The following is a 25,577-nucleotide window of genomic DNA, read 5'->3' as shown; positions in this document are numbered from 1 at the left end:
TCTCCATATAGTGAACTTTTTGGGATTAACGGGTTGAAGGTCCAAATTACAGTTTCAATGCAGCTTCAGTGGGCTCTACACGATCCCAGCCGAGGAATAATTGACTTGTCTAGCAAATCTGTTGGTCATTTTAAAATTAAATTAAAATTTATATACTTTTTAACTACAAATGCTTGCCTTGCACTTCTTTTGTAAAAGGCGTTTGACTTTCTTTGCACATTCTGCCTACGTCACGTGTGATTTTTCCAACGTGACTGTAATGCGTTAGTCAAGCTAGTTCAAGTCAGGCATTTGTGGTTAAAAAGTATAGAAATTGTGATATATGTTTTTAGAAAACCCATAATTTTGCTAGATAAGACCCTTATTCCTCAGATGGGATTGTGTAGAGCCCTTTGAAGCTGCTCTGAAACTGCAATTTGGACCTTCAACCTGCTGATCCCCATTGAAGTCCACTATATGGAGAAAAATCCTAGAATGTTTTCCTTAAAAACCTTCATTTCTTTTTGACTGAAGAAAGAAAGACATGAACATCTTGGATGATATGGGGGGTGAGTAAATTATCAGGAAATTTTCATTCTGGAGTGAATTAAAAGTTGGAAATTTCTAAGTGATGACTCTAATGAATCAGTGAATCCTTTTTGAAGTGATTCTTTGAAATGAATAAATTGACTAGAATGATAGATCAATGATTCAGTGTATACTATTTCATCTATTTCATTGTTCACTTCCAGTTTGATGCTTTTCAGAACTAGTTAAACCTCAGTTAATCATATCAAGGCTTTTGTGAACTCTGCTTCGAGTTTGTAGCGACACGCAGAATGATAAACTACGGTTTCCGTAAAAATGCAGAGGGCTGCGGTGCAGGCTCATGTTTCCTGCAATCTCAAACGGAAGCTGGTCTGTTCACCGATTGCTTGTCAATGACATCATCAAAGCGCATGTGCTAATTGATTCCTGCTGCTGCCATCTCACGTGCCTCTGATCTGATCCCAATTTGTTTGAAGTTGGAGGGAAAATGGCCTCTTTGTGTTTGGCTGTGCAACATTCTCTTAAGGAAGATCTTTACGGAACGCCAGTGGTGTAACTCTGAACAGATTGAGAGGAGATGCAGAGATGGATGTAATCAGAGGGTGGACGCTTTGTCCATCATATTCTTGCCTTGCCCCATAGGGATTCAATTATAGTGCCCAGCTCGGGTTTCTCAGACCCGTCTCTCGGCCTTCCAGTCACACCCCTCTGATCAATAAACTCTGCACATCATCGTCACGTTGTTCTTTCTGTGCCCATTCAGTATGGCCAGGTTTCCTCCGTCATGCTCACACATCACACTCACTTTGTTTTTTCAAGATGTCTCGTTGTGGACAAGCTCATTATAATGTCTCAACAAGAGATGCAAAACGTAATATTTTCAAAGTTCAGCCAAGCAGACAGGAAAATTTGACTTCAAACCCTTCAAGCTCTAAAGAATTAACTAGTTGCACCATATTTGTGTGTAATTTCTTGAAACGGCAAGATTTCGGATGAATTAATGACATGCTAATAGCATGTTAACTAATAAAATCCACATCCAGAGTTCTGTCACAGCCTATAACTGTCTCAGTGTGTGATATATCACAGCTTTTGTCATCTTGGAAGAGGTTGACTCTATGGTACAGAAGTTTTTATAGGCTTGCTACATTTTTGAGTGACCTTTTCAACTGCTATATAGATAATTTGTTACTACTGAAGTGTGTGTGTGTGTGTGTGTGTGTGTGTGTGTGTGTGTGTGTGGTAGAACTCGTCTGCTGTGTTATTCTTTGAACACGGTCCATCTCTTTTCCTTCGGAAACATGGAGGTCCGCTCAGAAACCCAGTTCTGCTGTTTGAGTTGGATCGTTGAAAGAAAGTGAGAAGGAGAGAGAGAGAGAAAAGGAAAAAAGAGAGATTTTCCTATTTCTGGATGTAATGCAAAATTTGTTTTTCCTGGTGATGATGCAGACGTCTCCCTGCCATTCCTCTTGCGAAAGATTTCCTTTCATAAGACTTTTCAGAATGTACCATTTCTTCGTTCGGTATTGAGAAAGATAAACCGCATTGAGCTACGATTATGTAGAGTAGCGTTTCCAAAAATGCATTTATTCATATTGTGTGTTTATATTGCGTGTATAGCTCTAGAGCAAGGGTTTCCAAACTTTTTTGTTAGCCAAACCTCTTAGATGCAGAACGTTTACTTAAAGTACCCACTGAGATTAAAACTGAGAAGTTAATATTTCAGTAAATTAATAGCATTTTTTGAGGAAAACATTCCAGGATTTTCTCCATATAATGGACTTCAATGGGGATCAACGAGTTTAAGGTCCAGATTGCAGTTTCAATGCAGCTTCAAAGGGCTCTACACAATCCCAGCTGAGGAATAAGGGTAACTTTCTAAAAAAAAATACACATTTATATAATTTTTAACCACAAATGCTCAACTTGCAATAGATGGACTTTATTTGGTCACGTTGGAAAGGTCATGCGTGACGTAGGCGGAAGTACCATGTGTTTACAAAGCAAACGTGCAAAGAAAGTCAAACACCCTTTATGAAAAAAAGGTAAAACATAGATGTCGGACAATTTTGAAGTTGGAGGAGAAAATTAGATGGACCTATCCTACCTTTTTAAAGCAAAGTAAGTAAAGTAGTATTTTTTTTTTTTTTTTTTTTTTTAGAAAATAACTGTTTGGTTCGCTAGATAAGGCCCTTATTCCTCATTTGGGATCATGTAGAGCCTTTTGAAGCTGCATTGAAATTGCAATTTGGACCTTCAACCTGTTGGTGCCTGGAATGTTTTCCTCCAAAACCTTAATTTCTTTTTGACTGAAGAAAGAAAGACATGAACATCTTGGATGACATGGCGTGAGTAAATTATCAGGAATCAAATGGACAAACAAATGGAGAATCGTCATTCTTAGCTATAATATTAGCAGATGTGATGTTAGAGTGTATGGGAATGGCAGGTCCAGGGCTGTAGCCTGAGTGTTGGTGGTATCTCAAGTGTTTGTGAGAGCCCTTTGCTTTTGACTCTGTCTGACAGTGCTGTTGACTGGGCCAGATCTTTTTTTGGGTTGAGGTTATTTTATTCTGCACTTGTACAAGGGTCCAGGTGAGAAATACAGCAGCTCTGTGTGGTTTTACATTCCTGTAGGCTGATTCCAGGAAAGAGCCTCGTCTAAGGACACAGGTGGGCGACCGGCGCGGTCACCGTCCACTCATGTCTCATGCAGTGACGTGTATGTGCATACTTATTTCAGGTTCCATTTTTGAGTGTGCATGTTTCACACAAGCAAACACGTAGTTTGTGTCAAAAATGTTGTATAGCAAAGACTGTTTTTTTTGGGGTGGGGGGGTGGGGGGGTTGTTCTTAAATAGATTGTAAACATTGGCCATGACAGCATACAATCAAACTAAAATGCATTCAGACACTTAACATTTCTCACATTATCACAGTTTATTCACTGTTATTATACTGTGTCAGAACAAATTCATCTTGATAATGTCAGATAACTTTGATAGAAAGGTCATAGTGTCAAATGAAATTTTTAAATTGTTGGGTATAATATGTCACGGTTTACGTTATTTTGCAATCCTCACTTACTGTACATAAACGAACTATAGTTTCCTGCACTCACTAGTAAAAAAATATACAAAATTATATCTGGTGTCTGAATAATTGTTAGTTTGACTGTATGATTATAGTAAAATGTCCTGTATCTGAAGTACAAATTATGTTCCATTTAATTTCTATGTCTATCAAGCTGAATAAAGATTCACATAGATCATATAGATAATATGAAACAAATGCCTTTACAGTAGTACAGGTGGAATTAAATTACACCAGAACTGCAGTGTATTTTTCTAGTGCACCTGTCCAATCTGTAAATAAGTTTCTGAAGTTAAATTTAATCTTAAAACTCTTTCTTTGAGATGACAGGAAAGACAGCAGAGACGGAGACAGTGTGGCTGGGTCATGTCGCCAAGGTCTGGCCTTTTCTTTCCAAGATTCACTTTTACAATCACAACCGTCAGTGTCAGGAGAAACTCTGTTGTTTGGAGACTCGAACAGATAGAGCCAGCAACCATTTGATAGTCAGTGTTATTTTGGCACAGTTACGTGGACAATGCCTTAAAGGAATAGTACACCCAAAAATGAAAATTCTGTCATTAATCAGTCACCCTAATATCGTTTCAAATCTGTAATACCTTTGTTCATATCAGGAACACAAATTAAGATATTTTTGACATAGACATTCAAGGCCCAGAAAGTAAAGACATCAATAAAATAGTCCATTTGACATAATGTTGCTACAAGAACACTTTTTGTGTGCAAAGAAAACAAAAATAATGACTTCATTTAACAACTTCTTTGTGAGAGTGCTACAACACATGTTGTTAGTTTTGTTGTCTTCACACACAAAAAGTATTCTTGTAGCTTCATAACATTATGGTTGAACCACTGATGTCACATGGACTATTTTACCTTTCTGTGTCATGAATGTGTCCGTTGCGTTCCTGTCTATGCAGGGTTAAAAAGCTGTCAGATTTGATCAAAAATATCTTAATTTGTGTTCTGAACAAAGGTCTAACAGGTTTAGAACGATATGAGGGTGAGTAATTATTGACAGAATTTTCATTTTTGGGTGAACTATCCCTTTAATGAATTAACTAGTTTGTTTTTATGTTTGAAAAACAAATAGCATTTGTGTGCCGTGCCGTACGTGTCAGAGCTGGCCAGAGGGGTTTATCCTGATGGCAAAAGGTGTAGCCTAATTGTAGGTTGTAGGGGTTTGTGGGAGGAGACAGAGGGCCATAACGACCCTAATGGACTGACACCCCTCTGTCTTTGTGTTTGTGGCAGGTGGCGTGGGCAGAGAACTTCAGGCCTGTGGGGCTTCTGCCTTCCTCTGTGCAAGTGCATTAACAAAAGAGGGCTTTTGTCGGTTAATTTGGATATGTGCGCGTGGGAGTGTCTGGAGTGCGTGTGCGTGAAACAATACTGCAAACGTTTAGTTTCTGCCTGTCTCTGATTACACAGAGAAGCATGCTCTATCTCTCCGGCTGCTTTGCCTAGGCGTGCTCAACACCTGCACCGGGCCGCACCTGTTTTGTGTGTGGGTGTGTATGTGTGAAGCTCAACTGCAACTTCACACAGACTTTTCGGTATGCATGTGTCTGCATAATGTCACCTAGACTGAAAAACTTTAGAGTGAACATGGGGCTGATGGATGAATGTACCTACACTGAAAAACCTACACTGAGATATTGCAGTAAAACAAATAATTGCAAGGAATCAGCTACTAACACACTAAAATAGTATATTCGTGTAAAATCAATTTTAAACTATACGTATATTGAGATGGAATAACATACGTGTCAGGCAAGACATCAGGAGCATAGCTACACCTCCCACTTAAATGTTAACCTTCACTCTCTCCCACTTTTACCGGTAGTTGCTCTGCTGTGTATCTGTTTGTGTATGTGTGTGTGTGTGTGTGTGTGTGTGTGTGTGTGTGTGTGTGTGTGTGTGTCCTTGGGGCCTGTTAGTATCTCTTTATTGGAAGAACAGCTGCCTTTTGCTCTTACTCATACACACACAGATATGACTCAGTCTCTCTGAGAGCATGGAGAGTCGTATGTCATGTCTTTGTTGAGGAGGAGGATCCTGCTTTCAGGGCCATGAGTCAGGCAAGTGTATGACAACCAGGATGGACGACAGGGGGCTCTTATATTGATGATCCTTTGCTCTACTGGGGATCTTTCTACTGCAATGGTTAGCACATATGCTTATGATATATTGAGCTATGGTGCTCTCATTGGGACACAGGCCGTAATCTGGTCTAAATGCAACATGGCAGCCCCACAGAATAAAACTCTATTTTTAAGGTTTATATATATATATATATATATATATATATATATATATATATATATATATGTATGTGTGTGTGTGTGTGTGTGTGTGTGTGTGTGTGTGTGTGTGTGTGTGTGTGTGTGTGTGTGTGTGTGTGTGTGTGTGTGAGTGTGTGTGTGTGTGTGTGTGTGTGTGTGTGTGTGTGTGTGTGTGTGTGTGACCCTGGACCACAAAACCAGTCATAAGTGTAAATTTGTCAAAATTGAGATTCTTAGTCATCTGAAAGCTGAGCTGTAAATAAGCTTTCCATTGATATATTGTTTGTTAAAATAGGACAATGTTTGTCTGAGATACAACTATTTGAAAACCTGGAATCTGAGGGTGCAAAAAAATCCAAATATTGAGAAAATCGCCTTAAAAGTTGTCCAAATGAAGTTCTTAGCAATGCATATTACTAATCAAAAATCAAGTTTTTATATATTTATGGTAGAAAATTTACAAAATATCTTTATGGAACATGATCTTTACTTAATAAGCTAATGATTTTTGGCATAAAAGAAAAATCGATAATTTTGACCCATACAATGTATTTTTGGCTATTGCTACAAATATACCCATGCTACTTAAGACTGGTTTTGTGGTCCAGGGTCACATATATGAACCTTATATATGTATATGTAAGCTCACCAAGGCTGTATTTAATCAAAAGTACAGTAAAAACAGAAATATTTTGAAATATTATTTTTTAATTTATTTAATTTATATTCTAATTTCAATATTGTAACATGTAATTTTATTCCTGTGATGGCAAAGCTGCATTTTCAGCAGTCATTACTCCAGTCTTCAGTGTCACGTGATCCTTCAGAAATCATTCTAAAGGCTGGAATACATGACACAACTTTTGTCCAGACTTTTGCCCCGATTCACTGTCTGGAAGATCTGATGGCAGTTGCTGAAATTCAGAGGCAGTCTGCAGGTTTTGGTCAGTTAGATTTGACCACTTTTAAAGAAAATCGGCACAGACTCCAAAACAGAGACTTTTTGTCTTTTACCTTCAGGCTATGATTTATCCAGTAAGAGGATATTAAACATGTTTGAGATTTTGAAACATTTTTTAGATATTGTTTTCAGTTGTCATGTTTTTTTAGTTTGTTGCATTCGGATAGACTTGAAAGTCTGGTGTTATTTTCAGTTGTTTAGTAGCCTATATGATTATTATTGATATTGAAAACTGCTTAATATTTTTGCGAAAACTGTGAAACAGAATTTATTTGGAATACAGTTTAACATATTTTTACTGTCTCTTTTGATCAATTAAAAAAATGCATTAAAAACAGCTTACCCTGTTGACAAAAACTTAGGATCAGCATACAGTTAAGGTCAAAAGTTTGAACCCTTTGAAACCCTTTTTAGGATCTGCAAAATATTACAGAAAGTTCAAACGCTCACTGATGTTCCAGAAGGAAAAACCATGCATTAAGAGCCGGGGGTGAAAACTTTTGAACATAATAGAGAGATGAGTACATTTTTCTTATATGGCTTAAATATCATATTTTTCATGTAGTACTGCCATTCAGAGACTACAAAAGATAGATAGTTTCAGAGAATACTAAATAAGTTAAATTTACCCTGATCTTCAAATTTAAAAAGTTTTCACCCCCGGCTCTTAATGCGTAATTTTTCCTTTTGGAGCATCATTGAAAAACACAGCTGTGGATCATTCAGGTGACAACACAGTATTAAGAATCAAGGGGATGTAAACTTTTGAACCGGGTAATTTTTATAAACCTTAATTTAATTTTGTTAACCGATGACTACCTTGGCCAACCATCATCACCCAGAAAGACCATACTGGTCAACCAGCTGGTTAACAGCATGGCTACAGTATGCTGATGCACCAGCTAGACAGGTACCAACCACAAACATCATAAACAAGCCTAGACCACTGTAGACATTCATGCTAGTCTGTTTATTTTTTTCAGGTAATGCAGTAATTGTTAACAGTTTGGTCATGTTTGGGCCATCTGATGTGGAACTGGGCAGTGGAATGTTCTGTCACTTCCTCTTCCTCAGTAGCTTAGTCATAAGACTACGCAGCTGCTGTGTGTACAAGAGTGTTTTAGTCTGTTTGAGTGCTTAAATAGACATGGGCAATGGGTCCTACTGGCACAGGATAAGCTAAGAGGGATGGAAGAATACATTAGTTAGATAAGATATGGGCAGTGGGTCACAGTGTCAACCTGTCTTTGTTGTAGTACCACAGTGTGACTCACACAAATCTGTGTGGCTGCTGGTATTTGAGTCACAGAGCTGAAACAGCACTTATTGTGACATGTGAAATGAAACTCTCATGGGTTGTCGTTCTCTTTCTGTTTTTCTGAAAGTAAAGAGGGAAAGTCCAGGAAAGGCCCTTTGAGGGTGACTCACATATATAAAGAATAAGACACATCAGATGCATTATGTTCGTTTGTGTGAATAATCCAGTGATCAGAAACTGCTGCATAATTAGCACTCATGTGGGATCACACACAAACAGACACGCTCTTACTCACAAAAAGCTCTACTCATGAGGTGTGGGGACACAATGCCCCTCTGTCAGCGTCCGTGTAAGTGTGTGTGTGTGTTCTGCCCCCCTCTTACAGAAGCGGCCTCCTCCTCTCTTGGCTTCAGACGCTTCTCTGCTGGTTTTCTTTTCCCTCGCATGCTGCAAATCTGCTGATGATGGCCTGGCACGTGTCTGAACGAAGGGCAGCCTGCCAGTTTGCCAGTCACACACCTCACTGTTGCCACAGCGACCGGCTCTGGGTCTCCCACTGCCCAGTTATTCAATTCAGTTCAGTTTTACAGTTTATGTTGTTTTAAATCATCTGAACTTTTAGTTTCTGATCCATTTTAATTCAGTCAAAGGGATAGTTCACTCAAAAATGAAAATTCTGTCATTAGGTACTAACCCTCATGTTGTTCCAAACCCGTAAGATCTTTGTTCATCTTCGGAACACGAAATAAGATATTTTGGATTAAATACAAGAGCTTACTGAACCTACATAGACAGCAATGCAACTGACACATTCAAGGCCCAGAATGGTAGTAAGGACATCGTTAAAATAGTGTCATGAGCCTGCATCGAAGACACACAGAAGAGTTTTGTTTTCGTTGCGCACACAAAGTGTTCTCATAGCTTCATAACATTACGCTTTAACCATATCACATGGACTATTTTAATGATGTCCTTAATACTTTTCTGGGCCTTGAACGTGGTAGTTGTGTTGCTGTCTATGCAGGGTCAGAAAGCTCTGGGATTTCCTAAAAAAATATCTTAATTTGTGTTTTGAAGAGAAGATGAACGAAGGTCTTATGGGTTTGGAACGACATAAAGGTGAGTAATTAATGACAGAATTTTCATTTTTGGTTGAACTAACCCTATAATGTCCAGTCAGTTTTAGTTGTAGATGTGATTCACAACTGAATCTGTAATATGTCTTTGGAGTTGAGGTGAGATCATTTTAATATCTCGTTTGGTACTATAGACCTCAAGGAGATTAAATGAAGAGTACCTATATTTAAGTCACTTTCATTTCAGTCTTTTCAGTAAAAAGTCATACATTTGTATATGAATTCAAATATTTTATTATCAAATTCTTACAAAACCAAATTATTTGAGTTCAAGATTGTTGTCTGTAAGCTTTTTTAATGTATTTGAGAGGATTCCTATGTTTGAAAATAGAGCAAAAACAGTAAATATAATTACAATTTTAAATAACCATTTTCGATTTTGATACATTTTAAAATATAATTTATTCCTGTGATGGCAAAGCTAAATTTTCAGCATCATTACTCCAGTCTTTAGTGTCACGTGATCATTTAGAAATTATTCTAATTAACTCAAGAAACATTTAGTGCTGCTTAAAAACAGCAAATATTATTTTCTATTTTAATGCATTTTAAAATGTAATTTATTCCTGTGATGACAAGCTGAATTTTCAGCAGTCATTACTCCAGGCTTAAATGTTACATGGTCCTTCAGAAATCATTCTAATAAGCTCAAGAAACATTTTGTGCTGCTTAATATTTTTTTTCGAAAAATGTGATACATTTTTTCAGGATACTTTAATAAATAGAAAGTTCAAAAGAACAGCATTTATTTGAAATAGAAATGTTTTGTAGCATTATAAATATCCTTACTGACACTTTTGGTTAATTTAATGTGTCCCTGTTAAATAAAAATATTAATTTCTTAAAAAAAAAGAATAATAATCATATTGACCCCAAACGGTATAGTCAAAACTATAAAGTTTAAACATACAGTGTCAACCGTGAGATATCTCATGGATGTCTATGTTTTCTCTTAAAGAATTAGGAAAATAATTTCTCAGTTAATAACTAAATGAAACTAAATAAAAATGAAGCTGGAGCTCTATTATGTGTCCTATGATAGTATTTTATGTACCAATGTTTAAAAACAGAAAGAAAGGAATTAAAACTCACACAATTAAATGATGTTAAAACGCGGTCATACTTGAGCAGCAATTTTCATCTGGAACCTACTTTTGTAACTTTCAGTGAAAGGTATGAAAGTGGAACTAATCGAGGAGAGTTAGTTTTGTTTGTAGATCCCTGTCTGTTCCAGAACTCTCAATACATTTATTTTGGTCTTAAGCAGATGTTGTAGTTGTAATAAACAAATTCCCAATCAGGGTTTTTTTTTCTCTTCAAAGTCTCCTTTGAATTAGTGCTTTTCCAATTAAAGCTTTGTTTGGGCCTACCAGCAATGTGTGCTTAAATAGTCCCAGTATATCCAGTGGGGTACTGTGTGTGGCCTACACATCTAATGAAGACCCCTTTTCCTCTCTCTCTCTCTCTCTCTTTCCATCCATTGCACTCTCTTTTTCTCTCTAAAGAGAAGAAGGTACTTGGCTGCCACCATTGGCTGCTGTGCAAGTAATGTTCTGCTAGTTTCATCTCATTTCCTGCGTAGATGCGCGGACAATGAAGTAGCCTAAATCAGTAGCACTGTGTGACTTTAGTATAATAACATTTAAATTGTATGCTAAGAGTTAGTGGGTTCGTTTATTCACTTCAAAAAGTGCATAGCTCGCTTCGTTATGGTCACAGCGTTTTGTATTATTCGTAAATCTAAGGACGTGTGTATGCATACAGGGGGCTGCCATTGCGTTCGTTTTCGAGTGTCGTACACCAGGGTGTGGGGGATGTGGGAGCTGACGTTTCGTTTTGAGGAGGAAGTCTGTGGTCAAGTAGTTTTCTATGCTCCCCTCCACTTTTTTTTCCTTCTCCATGTAGCTGCACTTAAAAAAAGTCTGGCTGTCTCTACAGATGTGGAAATCATTTTAGAAGAGAGCGAGCGTGTGTGTGTGGGAGGCAGGGCTTCGTTTGTGAAGCGTGGGATTCAGGTCCATATGAGAGCACGTCGAAGCCTCCCCTTGCCCCAAAGCACCATGGGAAGGCCTTGGGTTTGGCCCGCTCGTAAATGAAACCCCTGTGCTAGTCAGGCTAGAAATAGCCCAGCAAAACTGCAAGAACGTGGGACCGCTCATGTATCTAGCAGAAAAACAAACTCGCCCCGCTCCGCATCTGACAACGCCTTTCAGCTCCTGTTTTCATTTTCTTATTTATTCTGGATTATTTGTTTGCTTTGCAAAAATAAGTTTTGAGCGGTAAAGACAGGCGGGAAACATACAGTAGTGTCGCCTAAGTAGTATGCACACTAGATTGAGGAGGCGTGCTGTGTGTGTATCGCACTGCTCTGCCTCTAATTGGTCGCATTGATCATTTCCACATGGTTGTTAGCTGCACATCTGCCACTGATGTGTCCCTTCCCCCATTCATAAGCCATTGCTCCCTGGAGAGGTGCATGGTGGGAAACAGGATGTCACCCACTAGGTGGCATGTCTTGACTCTGCACTTCCTGTTTCCTGGGTCTCTCTATCTGTGTTTTTCTCTTATCACTGATAGTCTAATTTTGTCTTCTAATGGCCTGTTTAATGCAAACTCCCACAGTGATTCAACCTCCAGGTAGAGTTTATCAGCTTTCCCTGCTGGGTTGATGTCACATTTGGGCAAAAGCAGTCAGTGGGGGCCTCCTGATAACCGGGACGCTCTGTCTATATAATTTCAGAGCCACATTACAAAGCTTGTCTGTCAGTTGCTCCCTGCTGGCAGGTTTTATATGAGTCAGCATTCAGATATTTGGCTGTGAAATCACAAACGAATTTACTACATGCCTCTACATAACCCCTGGGTTATTTAATAAAGTTGTTTCATATGTAGTCAAAATTAAAAATAAAGATATAGATGTGGTTGTGGGATGCCAGAGGAAAAGTCATCTCACAAATGTGTGAGAAAACAGCCGCTTGTGTATCCTTGTGTTGACTGACAGACTAGATGAACAAGCTCCTTCTGAACTCTCGGTTTGAACTGCATATGTTGAAAATGTTGATAATTTGATTTTTGTAGACAAAATAAATATAAATAACAATTTTAGCATTATCCCATGAGCAAGAGTGCTGTATTTCCACATGGTTGTGATATCTTATGTACATTCAAATCTAAATTCATTCAGACACCTTCAACATTTCTCACATTATCACAGTTTATTCGCTATAGTTTAGAAAATGGTAATAAAATATCATATGAACGCAGAGTTGAACTGTGTCAGAACTAATTCATCTCGATAGAAAGGTTTGTAATGGATTACAATCAACCACAACTGTTAGAATGACAATATTTACACAATCATCAATACTTAATTGCTTTGTTGAGCAGTTACCAATCAATGCTTAATTTTGTTTAGTCTGTGGTGTAAAAAGGTCGCATTAGCAATTAAAGAAAAACACTTAAGCAAAACGTGGTCAGGTCAAAGTGTCTGAACACTGAATTTTTTTATCAGTTTTACTAGTAGTCCACTGAATGAATTTTTTTTGGGGTATAATATGTCAAAGTACTTTATTGTGCTATCCTCACTTACATAAATGAGCTATAGTGTCCATCACCCACTAGTCAAAAAACATTAAATATGATATCTGGTGTCTAAATAGTTTTTGACCGTAAGTTATTTAACTGTGATTTATGTGAACTGTTGTTTTAACAGTTCAGTAAGCAAGACTACAATAACAAAATGTGTTATTAAGTAACTATTATAGTAGTCGCATGGTGGTCTAGTTATTTTGTTTTTGCTCCACCAACAAACATTTGTTTAATTTCTGAATGAATCAATATTTTTGAATGAATCAGTTGAATGCATGATTCAATGACTCATTCGCTTGTTTTTCTCCTAAATGATTCCGTTTTAATTTTTTTTTAAATGTTTTAGTAATAAGCATCAATTAAAGGAATCGTTCACCCAAAAATGAAAATTACCCCATGATTTACTCACCCTCAAGCCATCCTATGTGTATATGACTTTCTTCTTTCTGACGAATACAATTGGAGTTTTGTTAAAAAAATGTTCTGGCTCTTTCAAGCTTCATAATGGCAGTGTTGAGATTTTGAAGTCCAATAAAGTGCATCCATTCATCATAAAAAGTACTTCACACAGCTCCAGGGGTTAATAAAGGTGTTCTGATGTAGAAAGTGATGAACATGAACACGGAAACATAGTAAAGAAAGCTAAACAAAACACCAGTATTGAATTAGAAGTACAAAGTGAAGAATAGTCAAAATAAAAATACGGAGGATTTCAATATAAGCCAAATGGAGACTGGTTTTACTTTGCTGTAAACAAAACTTGGTTCTCACAAGACTAGCATAGTCTCATTAAAGCTTATGCTATGCCTAACTCTTGAACACCCCTCTCTCGTGAACACATGTACGATAGTTAGCCGAAGCTGGAGATTACGGTTTATAATATTTAAAATATAGATATTTTTCTTACACAGCAATTCACGTCAGAAGGCCTTTATTAACCCCCTGGATCCGTGTGCTTTTTTATGATGGATTGATGCACTTTATTTTGCTTCAAAATCTTAACAGCCATTCACTGCCATTATAAAGCTTGGAACAGCCAGGACATTTTTAAATATAACTCAGATTGTATTGGTCTGAAAGACGAAAGTCATATACACCTAGAATGGCTTGAGGGTGAGTAAATCATGGGGTAATTTTCATCCCTTCCCAGATCAAATGACATTTTAAAACATAAAACAGTTGTTTTAAATTGTAAGAATATTCACAAGTATTTCTGAATTGCCCTGAATCGCAACTTTGTTTATTTCCTGTCGGTCACCTTTGTCCACTTCCAAAATTAACATATGTGGCAGACACAAAAAAATTGTGGATAAATATGCAAAACCATCATATTTGAATGCTAGTTGATGCCACGCTCATCTGTTGGGAGCGACTGAACTGCTGACTCACTAACAATCGTATCATAATCACTAAAAAAGCATGTTGAGAAATCAGCCCACACAGACATTCACTACGTACAGATTTCACTTAAGCAGAGAGAAGGTGTGTGTATTTATAGTTAATAAACTTAATTTGCTGTGCATATCTCCCTCATGTCTCAACACACTGGTACGTACATGTAAACTCTGGGGTAAGAACATGTTCAGACCGCTCTCTCTGACTGCGCTATTGTGTTTGCAAGAAAGAAAGAGACTTTGAAGTTGCTCTGACTCAGTCATGGCACAGTGACACAGACAAAAGACATCGTAGAGACCCACATTTTTAAAGTGCTACAGGTACGATGACTGTTTACTTAATCTAACAACTGCAAAGAGAGGCAGACACAGAGGAAAAGCTAGTGATATAGAGGCCAGGATAGAGAGAGAGGTAGATGAACAGATGCATGTAAACCCGTCTGTCTTGTCTGGGGCCTATAGGCTATACGCAGGTCCTGGGATTGTTTTGGCTGTCTGAATCAAAAGCCTCCGCGGCTGAATTCAATCCCAGTGTTTACTCGTGCTCTCGCACCCCCTCCCGCCTCTGCTCAGCTCCACAAACACACACAGATCCTCTGTGTCTTATCCTTACAGCTGCCCCACCCAGCACCGCCCTCTACTGTACCTCCACAGTCTTTTCCGTTTGAGGGCCACCTCTGACATCTCTCACATGTGTTTATTAGCCAAATATGGCCTATGGTTATTATAGGTCCCAGATTGTAGTCTCACTAAGGTGTTTGTAGAGTTTTCAACAACAGCTATCATAAAAGTTGCTAGACAATTCAGTCAAAAATACAAAGGCAGCGCTCTGATATCCAACATCAAATTTACATGATGAGATTTGCCCTCAGCCAAAAATATTTGCTCTGGAACAAATAATAGATTAATAAGACTAAAGACCGCCTGTTATGGTGTGTTCACACCAAACGTGAAGCAAATGTGCACACCATGTCACTCTCTCTAGATTACTCAAGGGATGTTTTTGCGTTGCTCGTGTTAATAACTTTTGTGTCAATCAACCAGGGGAGAGATAAATACGATCACTGCTTTGTACCTGTTGTTGGTGTCCCAAATATGCTGGAAGTCAAACGCCGACGTGTCTGGTTTCACAGCACCATCCAGAGGCGGATGAGTATTAATCCTGCATTAGTATGTGTGTTACATTTTACTACTGTTTATATATACAGTATATATATATATATATATATATATATATATATATATATATATATATATATATATATATATATATACTGTGTATATAATGCCACTGTACTGTATATACACTGACATTATTTTTTTATTAATAGCAGCATGCTAATAAAATACAACTACAACTGTATCATAACTTTCAGGCTACAATAATGCTCTCTTCCTTTTTTTTGATAAACCTGTTGTGCCAATAAGCTCTTCGTTGATTAGCTTGTGCGAGAACGCATCATGCAAAGTTTCGCCTCAATCGCGTCTTCCGCACAAATTGAAAAATTTCAACTTGTGTGGAAGATGCAATTATGGGGAAAATCGCATGTTCGCGGCAAGCGCGTCCTGATTTCGCTGCATTTGTGTCGCTGGCCCAATTCGCCTCTAATTGTGTCTTTGCATTGACTTTGTTTGTAGTCTACTTGTGCAAATAATTAACGTTTGGTGTGAAAACACCATTAGATTTACCTAAAATGAATTAAATCTCATCTTTAACCTTCTGGCAAATTCCAGAAGATTTAGCCGAGGTAAGGCTGCTCTAGGCGGGTTCATGAGTGGTCAACGGCCACTGACGCCCTAGAGCTCACATCGCTGAAAACATTGAAGTTTATTTTCAAATACGTTTTATTTTTATTAACAAAAAGCATATTTCAAGTCTAAACAAGCACATTCTCGTTTAAAAAAAAATACATTTCGTGTCACAAAAACAGTATTATTTATAAAATTATAGTGGATTTTGGTATTCACTCGCTTTGAGAAATACCTCAAGCAGAGTGATACAAATTGTGAAATGGTTAGAGTTCTGTTATCACTAGAATGTTGCATTCTTACAGAAAAAAAAACTTGTATAAAAATGAATAAATGCAGTTCTTTTGAACTTTTTATTAATCAAAGAATCTTAAAAAAAAGTGTAGCATGGTTTACGTAAGGGATAATCAAGCCGTTGATTATCCAGCTTATTCCATGGTCATTTGCCAAGTTATAGACAAGTTTAAACTATTAATTATTGATCTTTGCAGCGCAAAATTTGACCGAAAGGATAAAAAAGATGGTTATTTTCGTCAGTTATGACACGCAGCTCTAGCATTCTGCCCGCTTCAAATCACACACAGAGATGAAATAGTCCGGTAAGATCACATTTATTTGAATGAATTATAGCATTTGTTTCAGTAAATTATCGATCGACCGAGAGAGAGTGAAGGCGAGAGAGAGATGACAGTTGTGTGTGTATGTGTATATGTGCGTACCTGCCTGCATGCTGTACGTCTCTCTCTACAAACAACGAATTCAGCTTTCAAAAACAGCAGCTTTACCACCTCGTTGCTGAGGAATATAATGTAGCGATCTAGTATCTAGGCTATTTTAATAAGAATCGCAGGCAAGCGCTTACAAGAAGTTTATGTATGTGCGCAGCACAATGCGATCTCCGACCTCTCTCTCTCTTTCTCTCTCTCTCTCTGTTTGCGTGCATCAATTAAAGCAGCGCATTAATATAGAACGATGATTAAACTGACTTGGAACTACCTGTGCATTAAACGGTTTTAATGCATACCTGCCAGCCAATCAGAATCTAGTATCCAGACATTCCATGGAATAAACCAAAATATTATACAGCACAGTTGTTTTTAACATTGACATTTTTTATCACCATTATTTCATAATACTTTTACAGTTTTTGACAAAATAAAACCTTGATGAGCATAACAGACTTCTGTTCAGACTTCAAAAGCATAAAAAAATAGCGATCCCAATATTTTAACAAGTAGTTTAAAAACATTTATTAATTTAGTAAATAATAATATTTTTAAAAAAATACTTTATTGTAATTTTAATGAATGGCTAATTGTTTTTAATGAATGCTTGTTTATTTTAAATTCTGTTTCTGCTGTTTTAGCAAACTTGCATTTGGTTTGGCTCCATTCTGTGTGTAGTATGTATCGCCCACTTTTCACAGCTAATTAATTCCCGATGGATAAAAATCAAGTCCCACCCATACATTTTATCTTGTTTATTGTCATGTTTCACTTGAAAATACATCACATTACACAAGTAAAATGAGTTGCAAATAGCAGTTCATATCGATTTTAAGATCTGAAGTCTTCCTGGAGAAACTACTTTAGGGTGGAAACATAAACAATTCACAATAATCACAACCTGAATGTAACTACCCATCCATCCCAGCTCTTTTACCAAGTTCTTCAGGGATCCTCAGGGGGTGGCTTGACTACTCATCACCTTCTAGAAATACCCAATGAAAAACAGCAGAGGGAGAGAGAAAGAGAACTGCTTTTCTCATATGTCTGCATTGTTGGCTCGGCCCCAATGAAAACTGTGTGTTTAGGCTGATGGAGTTATGTTCTTTCTGGATGAAGCCCAGGAAGGCTTTTTAAATATGTTATTAATGGCTATACGGCTTGTATTTGTTGGGAGTAGAAACTGTTTGAGTTGGACAGATGAGAGGGCAAAACAATCCGAAATGATAAAAATACATGTAGGTTCAGATTCATATTCAGTATTTATTTCAGATGTATGGTCCATTGTGCCTGGCTTCTCAGAAACGGACGATTTTCCTTTCGCTCTGGGATATCATATTTCTGCTATGTTTGGACGATGATGTTTTTTCGATTCCTCAGCAGTTTGTTGCTAATTTGCTCTTTAATTACATTGTATAATTTTCCTAGCATTATCTCTACACGAGTATTCAGAGTCCGGCATGTTTTCAGTTAAAATCACAGTGCGGCTGAGGATATGATTTCATTCAGATCGTTGACTTCACTGATGTTTAGTTAAACTGCCGCAGAGCTGAGCAGGCTTTATTTTTCCTACCTGCGTTTTACTGCTGAGGGGGACACAGATCACAGCCTACAGCACATCCTGTAAGGAAACATGGGGAAGGAGTTTCAGGAGGGCAGGTGTGGGGGTGGAAGAGGCAGACAGAGCCGTGCTTGGGAAACCGCTCCAGGAAAGCTGCCGTTTCCTCAGGTGTGAAAACACTGACATGTTTTTTCATATCGCTTTTTGTCACTTCATGTTTTTACGTTTGAGGTGGATATACATGTGGAAATACTTTGTGAAAGATTAAAAGCATTAGCAGCAGCCATAATAAATTAAAAATAGACTAGGCTTGTGACCGTGGACCACAAAACCAATCATAAGGGTCAATTTTTTGAAATCCTGAATGAATAAGCTTTCCATTGATGTATGGTTTGTTGTTGAAAATCTGGAATCTGAGGGTGGAAAAAAAAATATTGAAAAAATGTCCTTTAAAGTTGTCGAAATGAAGTTCTTAGCGATGCATATTACTAATCAAAAATTATGTTTTGATATATTTACAGTAGGAAATTTACAAAATATCTTCATGGAACATGGCCTTAATATCCTAATGATTTTTGGCTTAAAAGAAAAATCAATCATCTTGACCCATACAGTGTATTTTTGGCCATTGCTACAAATATACCTGTGCTACCGTGCTTTGGTTTTGTGGTCCAGGGTCATATTTTTTTTAGGATTCAAATCTCTATCCCTGTGACAGCAGCACAGCTTTAATGTGCTGTGAACATGTGCACTACTGCTACACCATGACTCCAACAGTAGTGGTTTATTGAATCATTGATTGTAATGATACTCCTCGTCTTATGTCTCTGTTATTTAGACCTGTAGAGCCGTTGGGGTTTATCTCTTGATTTTGGTAAACATTTCATCAGTGTCATTCATAATAGTGGCCTCTTAGTGGTTGTACAATAGTAAACATCTTCAGGCAAGAGCTACATTGGTGTTTATACATCTGTGGTGACTCGCTTGGATATTTAACAAAAAAGTTGTTGCTTTTAGTAAAAAACAGAAGAAGAAACAATGCTTTAATATTGTTAATGGTTTTCTCTCATCAACCCCTACACTCAAAAATAAAGATTCTTTATTGGCATTGATGGTTCCATTAAGAACCTTGTACATCCATGGAACCTCTCAAATACAGAAAAGGTTCTTTATAGTGGATAAAGGTTTTACTTTTTTAATGTTCTTTAACATGGTTCTTTTAAGAACTGTTTACTGAAAGGTTCTTTGGGGAACCAAAAAAAGATTCTTCTACATTCTTAAAAATAAAGATTCCAAAAGGGTGTTTATGCAGTGATGCCATAGAAGAATCATTTTTCAATAACAGTTCCTGGAAGAACCATTTTGAAGAACATTTTAAAAATATGGCACCAATGAAAAATCTATGCTTTGGAGCCTTTATTTTTAAGACTGTAAAGAGAATAAATACAAGATTGAAGGAAAAAAATATATTTCAGTGCTTTCTTTCACAATTATATCGATGGGTAATTATACTGTGCATTAATTGCAAGTATCAGGTGTCACTATTAATAAGTGAGGCATTAAAATCACTTTTAAATGTGCATTTGCTTTTTACTCTCACTTTCGAGATCTGCGATCACACATACTCTGTGTTTACTACGAAGTGGCTGTACCACACATTTTACAAGATATGATGTTTGTCATTAGTGCTCAGGATCTAAAATTGGTCACGTTTACCATGCCTTTCCAAATACCAATTCACTATTCAGGCATATCAGGTTTTTTTTAAATCTTAATAATATTTGACAATATTGCTGTTTAGTTTATTTTTGATCACATACATGCTTTTGAACATTGGTGTATACTTATTAACACATGTGCCTTTTTATAAATGTGACCCTGGAGCACAAAACCAGCCATAAGTAGCACGGGTATACTTGTAGCAATAGCCAACAATACATTGTATGGGTCAAAATGATAAATTTTTCTTATATGCAAAAAATCAATAGGACATTAAGTAAAGATCATGTTCCATGAAGATATTTTGTGCATTTCCTACCATAAATATATCAAAACTTAATTTTTTAATATGCTTTGCTAAGAACTTCATTTGGACAACTTTAAAGGGGATTTTCTCAATATTTTAATTTTTTTGCACCCTCATAGTCCAGGTTTTCAAATAGTTGTATCTCAGCCAAATATGGTCCTATTTTAACAATCCATACATCAAAGGAAAGCTTATTCAGCATTCAGATATATAAATCTCAATTTCAAAAATGTACCCTTATGACTAGTTTTGTGTTCCAGGGTCATGAATAGTAAAAGTTAGTGTTTGATAAATGAATCGGTGAGCTAAATTTATACTAGACAGCATTCACATAAATGTGGTGAATTTAGTGGGTATGAAACCAGGGCAGAGAGTTTCAGAGTTTACCCTCTGAACTGATTCCAAAAGCAGTTCCTCCACACACTCAGATGCTTAAAGGACGGCAGTAAAGTCAGACAAAGCTCATGTTGTGTCTGCTTTGGCGGAGTGTGTTTGTCTGGCAGGTCGCTCCAGCAGTCACCAGCGCCCAGTGGGGGACTTTGAGTATCTAACAACACACTGCAGTGTTCCTGTGTTTCCCCATTTTTTGGAGCAACACGGCGGAACACTCTTATTTGGTGACTCGGGTGGCTCGTTGGTTTTGGCGGGTAACTCTGACGATATGTGCATATGTGTATGCATTTATAGCTGGCCTCTTTCACTGCAGTTACAGAAATAAACAACACCCACAGACCGACAGACTGCACACTTTTGTCTCAGCCTGGATTCCTCAGTGGCAGAGATGTGATATTCCTGTGGCTCCGAGCCAGACAGACAGTCATATACCCCTGTCTCCACATTCTCAACATCTCTCTCACTCTTTGTCCACCTTGTCTTATACATAGTCCCCCCCATCATCTGAATCTCACACACGGATGCAATCATGTGCTCGCCCGTGCTGCACTCGTTGGCCATGCTCAGTATAAATAAATTCAGACAGGCTTTGCCTGTCTCTGCATCGGTGTACCCTTACTCTCTACTACACTGGCCTCTATAAATAAACACTCTCATCACAGGAAGCAAACATTGGAGGCTGCCCTATACTCTTTGGCCGGGCTGAGAATGAGGCAGGACAGGAAGAAACCGAAAAATCTTAATAGTTACAAGTGTGTGTATATATGTATATGCAGTTTTGAGGCTATTCCCTGCACTGAACAACTCACAAAGTGTTTTACAATTCAAATGAACCATTGTACAGCCGGGTGTGACGTTGAGAGGGGGTTTTCAAATGCGGCTACAACTGTGGAGTAGGTGGTTATGGCATTTCACCTGTTCCAAGGGCTTGTTGTGTCTGTGTAGGTGGAGTGGCTGGATTTTTTTGGAGAGTTAGTTATATGCAGTGTTGGGGAAAGTAACTTTTAATAGTAATGCATTACAGTATTGCAAAAAAATTATTTAGTTACTTTTTATGGAAAGTAATAAATTGTGTTAGTTTTGCATAACCTTTTGTCACCTGGGCCAGACTTGCTTATTTGTTTTTTAATAACCAAAAAATGGAAAGTTATATTTTTGGCAACTGTAAAGGCCCTTTCACACTAAAAAGTGAAATGAATAAGCCCTTAAATAAAAGTGTGTAAGATAAAGAAAAGAAAAATTTCCTCACATCCAGAATATGTGCAATGTACACCTATTCATTGTTTTCAGTTTTTTTCATATAAAAAAGTATTTCTTTATTTGTTACATCAAGAATACATCCAGTGTTCACCTATTTATGATCATTTCTAGGTTATTAACTATTTTTTGCTTATTATTAGTTTTGGGTATTATTAGGTATTATATAAATATTCTAAATTAAATTTATCATATGCTTTTTTATTTTTATTTTTTTTACATTTTTTAATTCATTTTACAAATATTATAAGTTATTAATCCATGAAATATCTTTAGGTTTTGGGGACAACCTAAACTTGTCATAAAAAGTCAAATAATATGGGATTTTAAGACATTTATTAATTGACAGTTACAATTTCCTGTTTTATTTATCTTTTTACCATGTTTCTGATTTGTGTTGTATTTATTTTTGCATGTATTTATTTTTTATGTGACATTTTAACAAAACTGTCAAAAATGACTTTTTTTGTAAGGAATAATAATAGTTCATAAGTGCTTTATAAGGTTTTGTTTTCAGGAATCAAATATGAATTACATTTTTATTTTACAAATTTTATAAGTTATTAATTTTATAAGTTATTAATCCAAACATCTTTAGGTTGGGGGGGATGATCATGATATTTTACAACCTAAACTTGACATAAAAATTCAAATAATCTGGTATTTTATTACATTTATTGATTGACAGTTAACATTTTCATTTTATTTATCTTCTTCCATGTTTCAGATTTTTTTGTATTTATTTTTGCATGTATTTATTTTTTATGTGATATTTTAACAAAACTGTCAAAAATGACTTTTTTTGTAAGGAATAATAATAGTTCATAAGTGCTTTATAAGGTTTTGTTTTCAGGAATCAAATATGAATTACATTTTTATTTTACAAATTTTATAAGTTATTAATTTTATAAGTTATTAATCCAAACATCTTTAGGTTGGGGGGGATGATCATGATATTTTACAACCTAAACTTGACATAAAAATTCAAATAATCTGGTATTTTATTACATTTATTGATTGACAGTTAACATTTTCATTTTATTTATCTTCTTCCATGTTTCAGATTTTTTTGTATTTATTTTTGCATGATATTTATTTTTTATGTAATATTGTAACAAAACTGTCAAAAATTACAGTTTTTTTATAAGGAATAATAATAGTTACTAAGTGCTTTATAACGTTTTGTTTTCAAGAATCAAATATGAATTGCATTTAGTTATTAATTAATGAAACATCTTTAGGTTGGGGGGAATAATCATGATATTTTACAACCTAAACTTGACATAAAAAGTCAAATAATCTGGTATTTTCAGACATTTATTAATTGACAGTTACAATTTTCAATTTTATTTATCTTCTTCAGTGTTTCAGTTTTTTGTATTTATTTACATCTTTAGGTTGGAGGGCATGATATTTTGCAACCTAATAAGGAATCTTATAAGGTTTTGTTTTCAAAAATCTAATATGAATTGAATTTTTACACTTAAAAAAATGCTGGGTTAAAAACAACCCAGCACTGGGTGAAATATGGATAATTTTTTAACCCAATCTTCTGGGTAGTTATATTTAACTCAACTATTGTTAAAATGGTTATTTGGCTTAAAATGAACCTAAAATAGGTTGTAAATTAGAAATCAGACACAAAATTACTAGAGGCATCAGCACTAATCAAAAGGTGAACATTTATTAATATGTTTTATTAGTAAATGTTCATTTATTGAACATATTAATAAATGTTAATTTCCAGTCTAGTTTGGGTTCATTTTAAGCAAGAAATACAGTCATTTTTAAGCAATAGTTGAGTTAAATAAAACTACCCAGAAGGCTGAAGTCAAAACACACCAATCGCTGGGTATGTCCATATTTCACCTAGCACTGGGTTGTTTTTAACCCAGCATGTTTTAGAGCATAATGTATTTTTTGATCAAAATAATTGATATAAACAAACAAACGGCATGCTATTGATCTGTGATTCAGACCTGAGACCATTTTTCTTGTGATTTTCCTTCTAAATCTGTTTTGAAAATGCAGTCTTTCTCATCTTTTGTTGTAGTAGTAGTATTCATAACTATAATAACTATGTGTGTGTATGTGTGCAGGTATATCTGAAGGCTCCTATGATCCTGAATGGAGTGTGTGTGATCTGGAGAGGCTGGATTGATCTTCAGCGTCTGGATGGGATGGGTTGTCTGGAATATGATGATGAGAGGGCACAGGTACAGACAAACCTCCATGTGATGTTAAACAGTTTTGTGCCTTATGTACATCAGAAATGACCTGTTTTCCTGTCTTTTTGTGTGTTTATACAGCAAGAGGATGCTCTAGCCCAGGCAGCCTTTGAGGAAGCCCGCAGAAGGACTCGTGATTTTGAAGACAGGGATCGCTCGCACCGTGAGGACATGGAGGTGAGAGCTAGAGTGGGTGAGGATGAATGTATAAGTGTGTGAAGTTTCAATCAGCTAGTGCATGCTGAAAATCTGATATGTTCTTATGTTGTAGTTGTAAAGGAGCTTAGGCCTGTGAGAGAGTGTGTGTGTTTGTATACTATGTGTGTGCATATGTGTACATGTGTTTTCCACTTGTGCATGTACAATATTTCTGTATGTGCTTTTTTTGCAAAATCTTTACCTAATTCCTCTTGCTAATATTTTGATTGACAGCCACTGCCAAAATATTTAATGCTTTAAGGAGCAGTTCACTAAAATTATGATTTTTTTTAGTAGCTCCTGAGCAGGCAGATGATTAAGTGGTGCCACCGGCATCTTTTTTTTTTTTTTTTTATCACGCAAGCTAAAGTGGTAGGGTGAATCTCACAAAATCATGTCTAGATCATATCTCACCCCAAAATAAAATCATAATATTTTGGATAAAGGAAATGAAGCCTATTATTTATTCATGGCAATTAAACTCATTTTCTCTAAAATATGTCATTACTGTAATGCATCCGGACATTTGACTTTTGAATTTTTTTTTGTCATTCTTATTATTCTCAAGGATGATTCATATTTTAGGAAATTTTTGAAATGCAGTTAAAAAAAAAAAGAAATCACAGTATAAGTGATATCTAAATATTTTTTATATTAATTAAACTATTGATTATTATGGAAGCCAGTTTCTGTCACTGATTAAAAAAAAAAAGGTTATTGCAACTTATCTCACAATTCTGATAATTTTCTGCAAATTGTGTCATACAAACTTGCATTTCTGATTTTTTTTCTCAAAATTGTGAAATATAAACTCACAGTTGCAAGTTATGAAGTCAGAATTGCAAGATTCTGAGAAATAAAGTTGCAATTGCGAGTTTATATCAAGCAACTGCGACTTTATTTCTCAAAATTGCGCACGATTACAAGTTATAAAGTCAGAATTGCATATAAACTTGCAATTGCGAGTAATAAAGTCAAAATTCAGAGATATAAACTCACAATTGCAAGTTATAAAGTCAGAATTCCAAGATATAAATGCAATTCAGAGAAATTAAGTCAGAATTGTGGACTTTATAACTCGCAATTGCAAGAAAAAAAGTCGGAATTGTGAGATAAAAAGTTGCAATTACCTTTTTTTATTTTTGATTCAGTGGCAGAAACGGGCTTCCATAGATTATATTACAGTAAATAAAAGCA

The 25,577-nt window shown here is 36.2% G+C and overlaps 1 protein-coding gene across 7 annotated transcripts in view; it reads left to right on the top strand.

Moving 5' to 3' along the window:
* Positions 1–25,577, top strand: part of cbfb (core-binding factor subunit beta) — a 50,930-nt gene that overhangs the window by 13,337 nt on the left and 12,016 nt on the right. For all 7 annotated transcript variants that reach the window (XM_073850658.1, XM_073850661.1, XM_073850660.1 and 4 more), the window contains exons 4-5: positions 24,054–24,170; positions 24,264–24,359. In XM_073850658.1, the coding sequence (XP_073706759.1) occupies positions 24,054–24,170; positions 24,264–24,359 (213 nt within the window). The remainder of the gene's footprint in view (positions 1–24,053; positions 24,171–24,263; positions 24,360–25,577) is intronic.

The sequence above is a fragment of the Garra rufa genome, chromosome 11 (genome assembly GCF_049309525.1).
Source record: "Garra rufa chromosome 11, GarRuf1.0, whole genome shotgun sequence".
Taxonomy (NCBI): Eukaryota; Metazoa; Chordata; class Actinopteri; order Cypriniformes; family Cyprinidae; genus Garra; species Garra rufa.
This window is presented reverse-complemented; position numbering and strand designations above follow the sequence as displayed.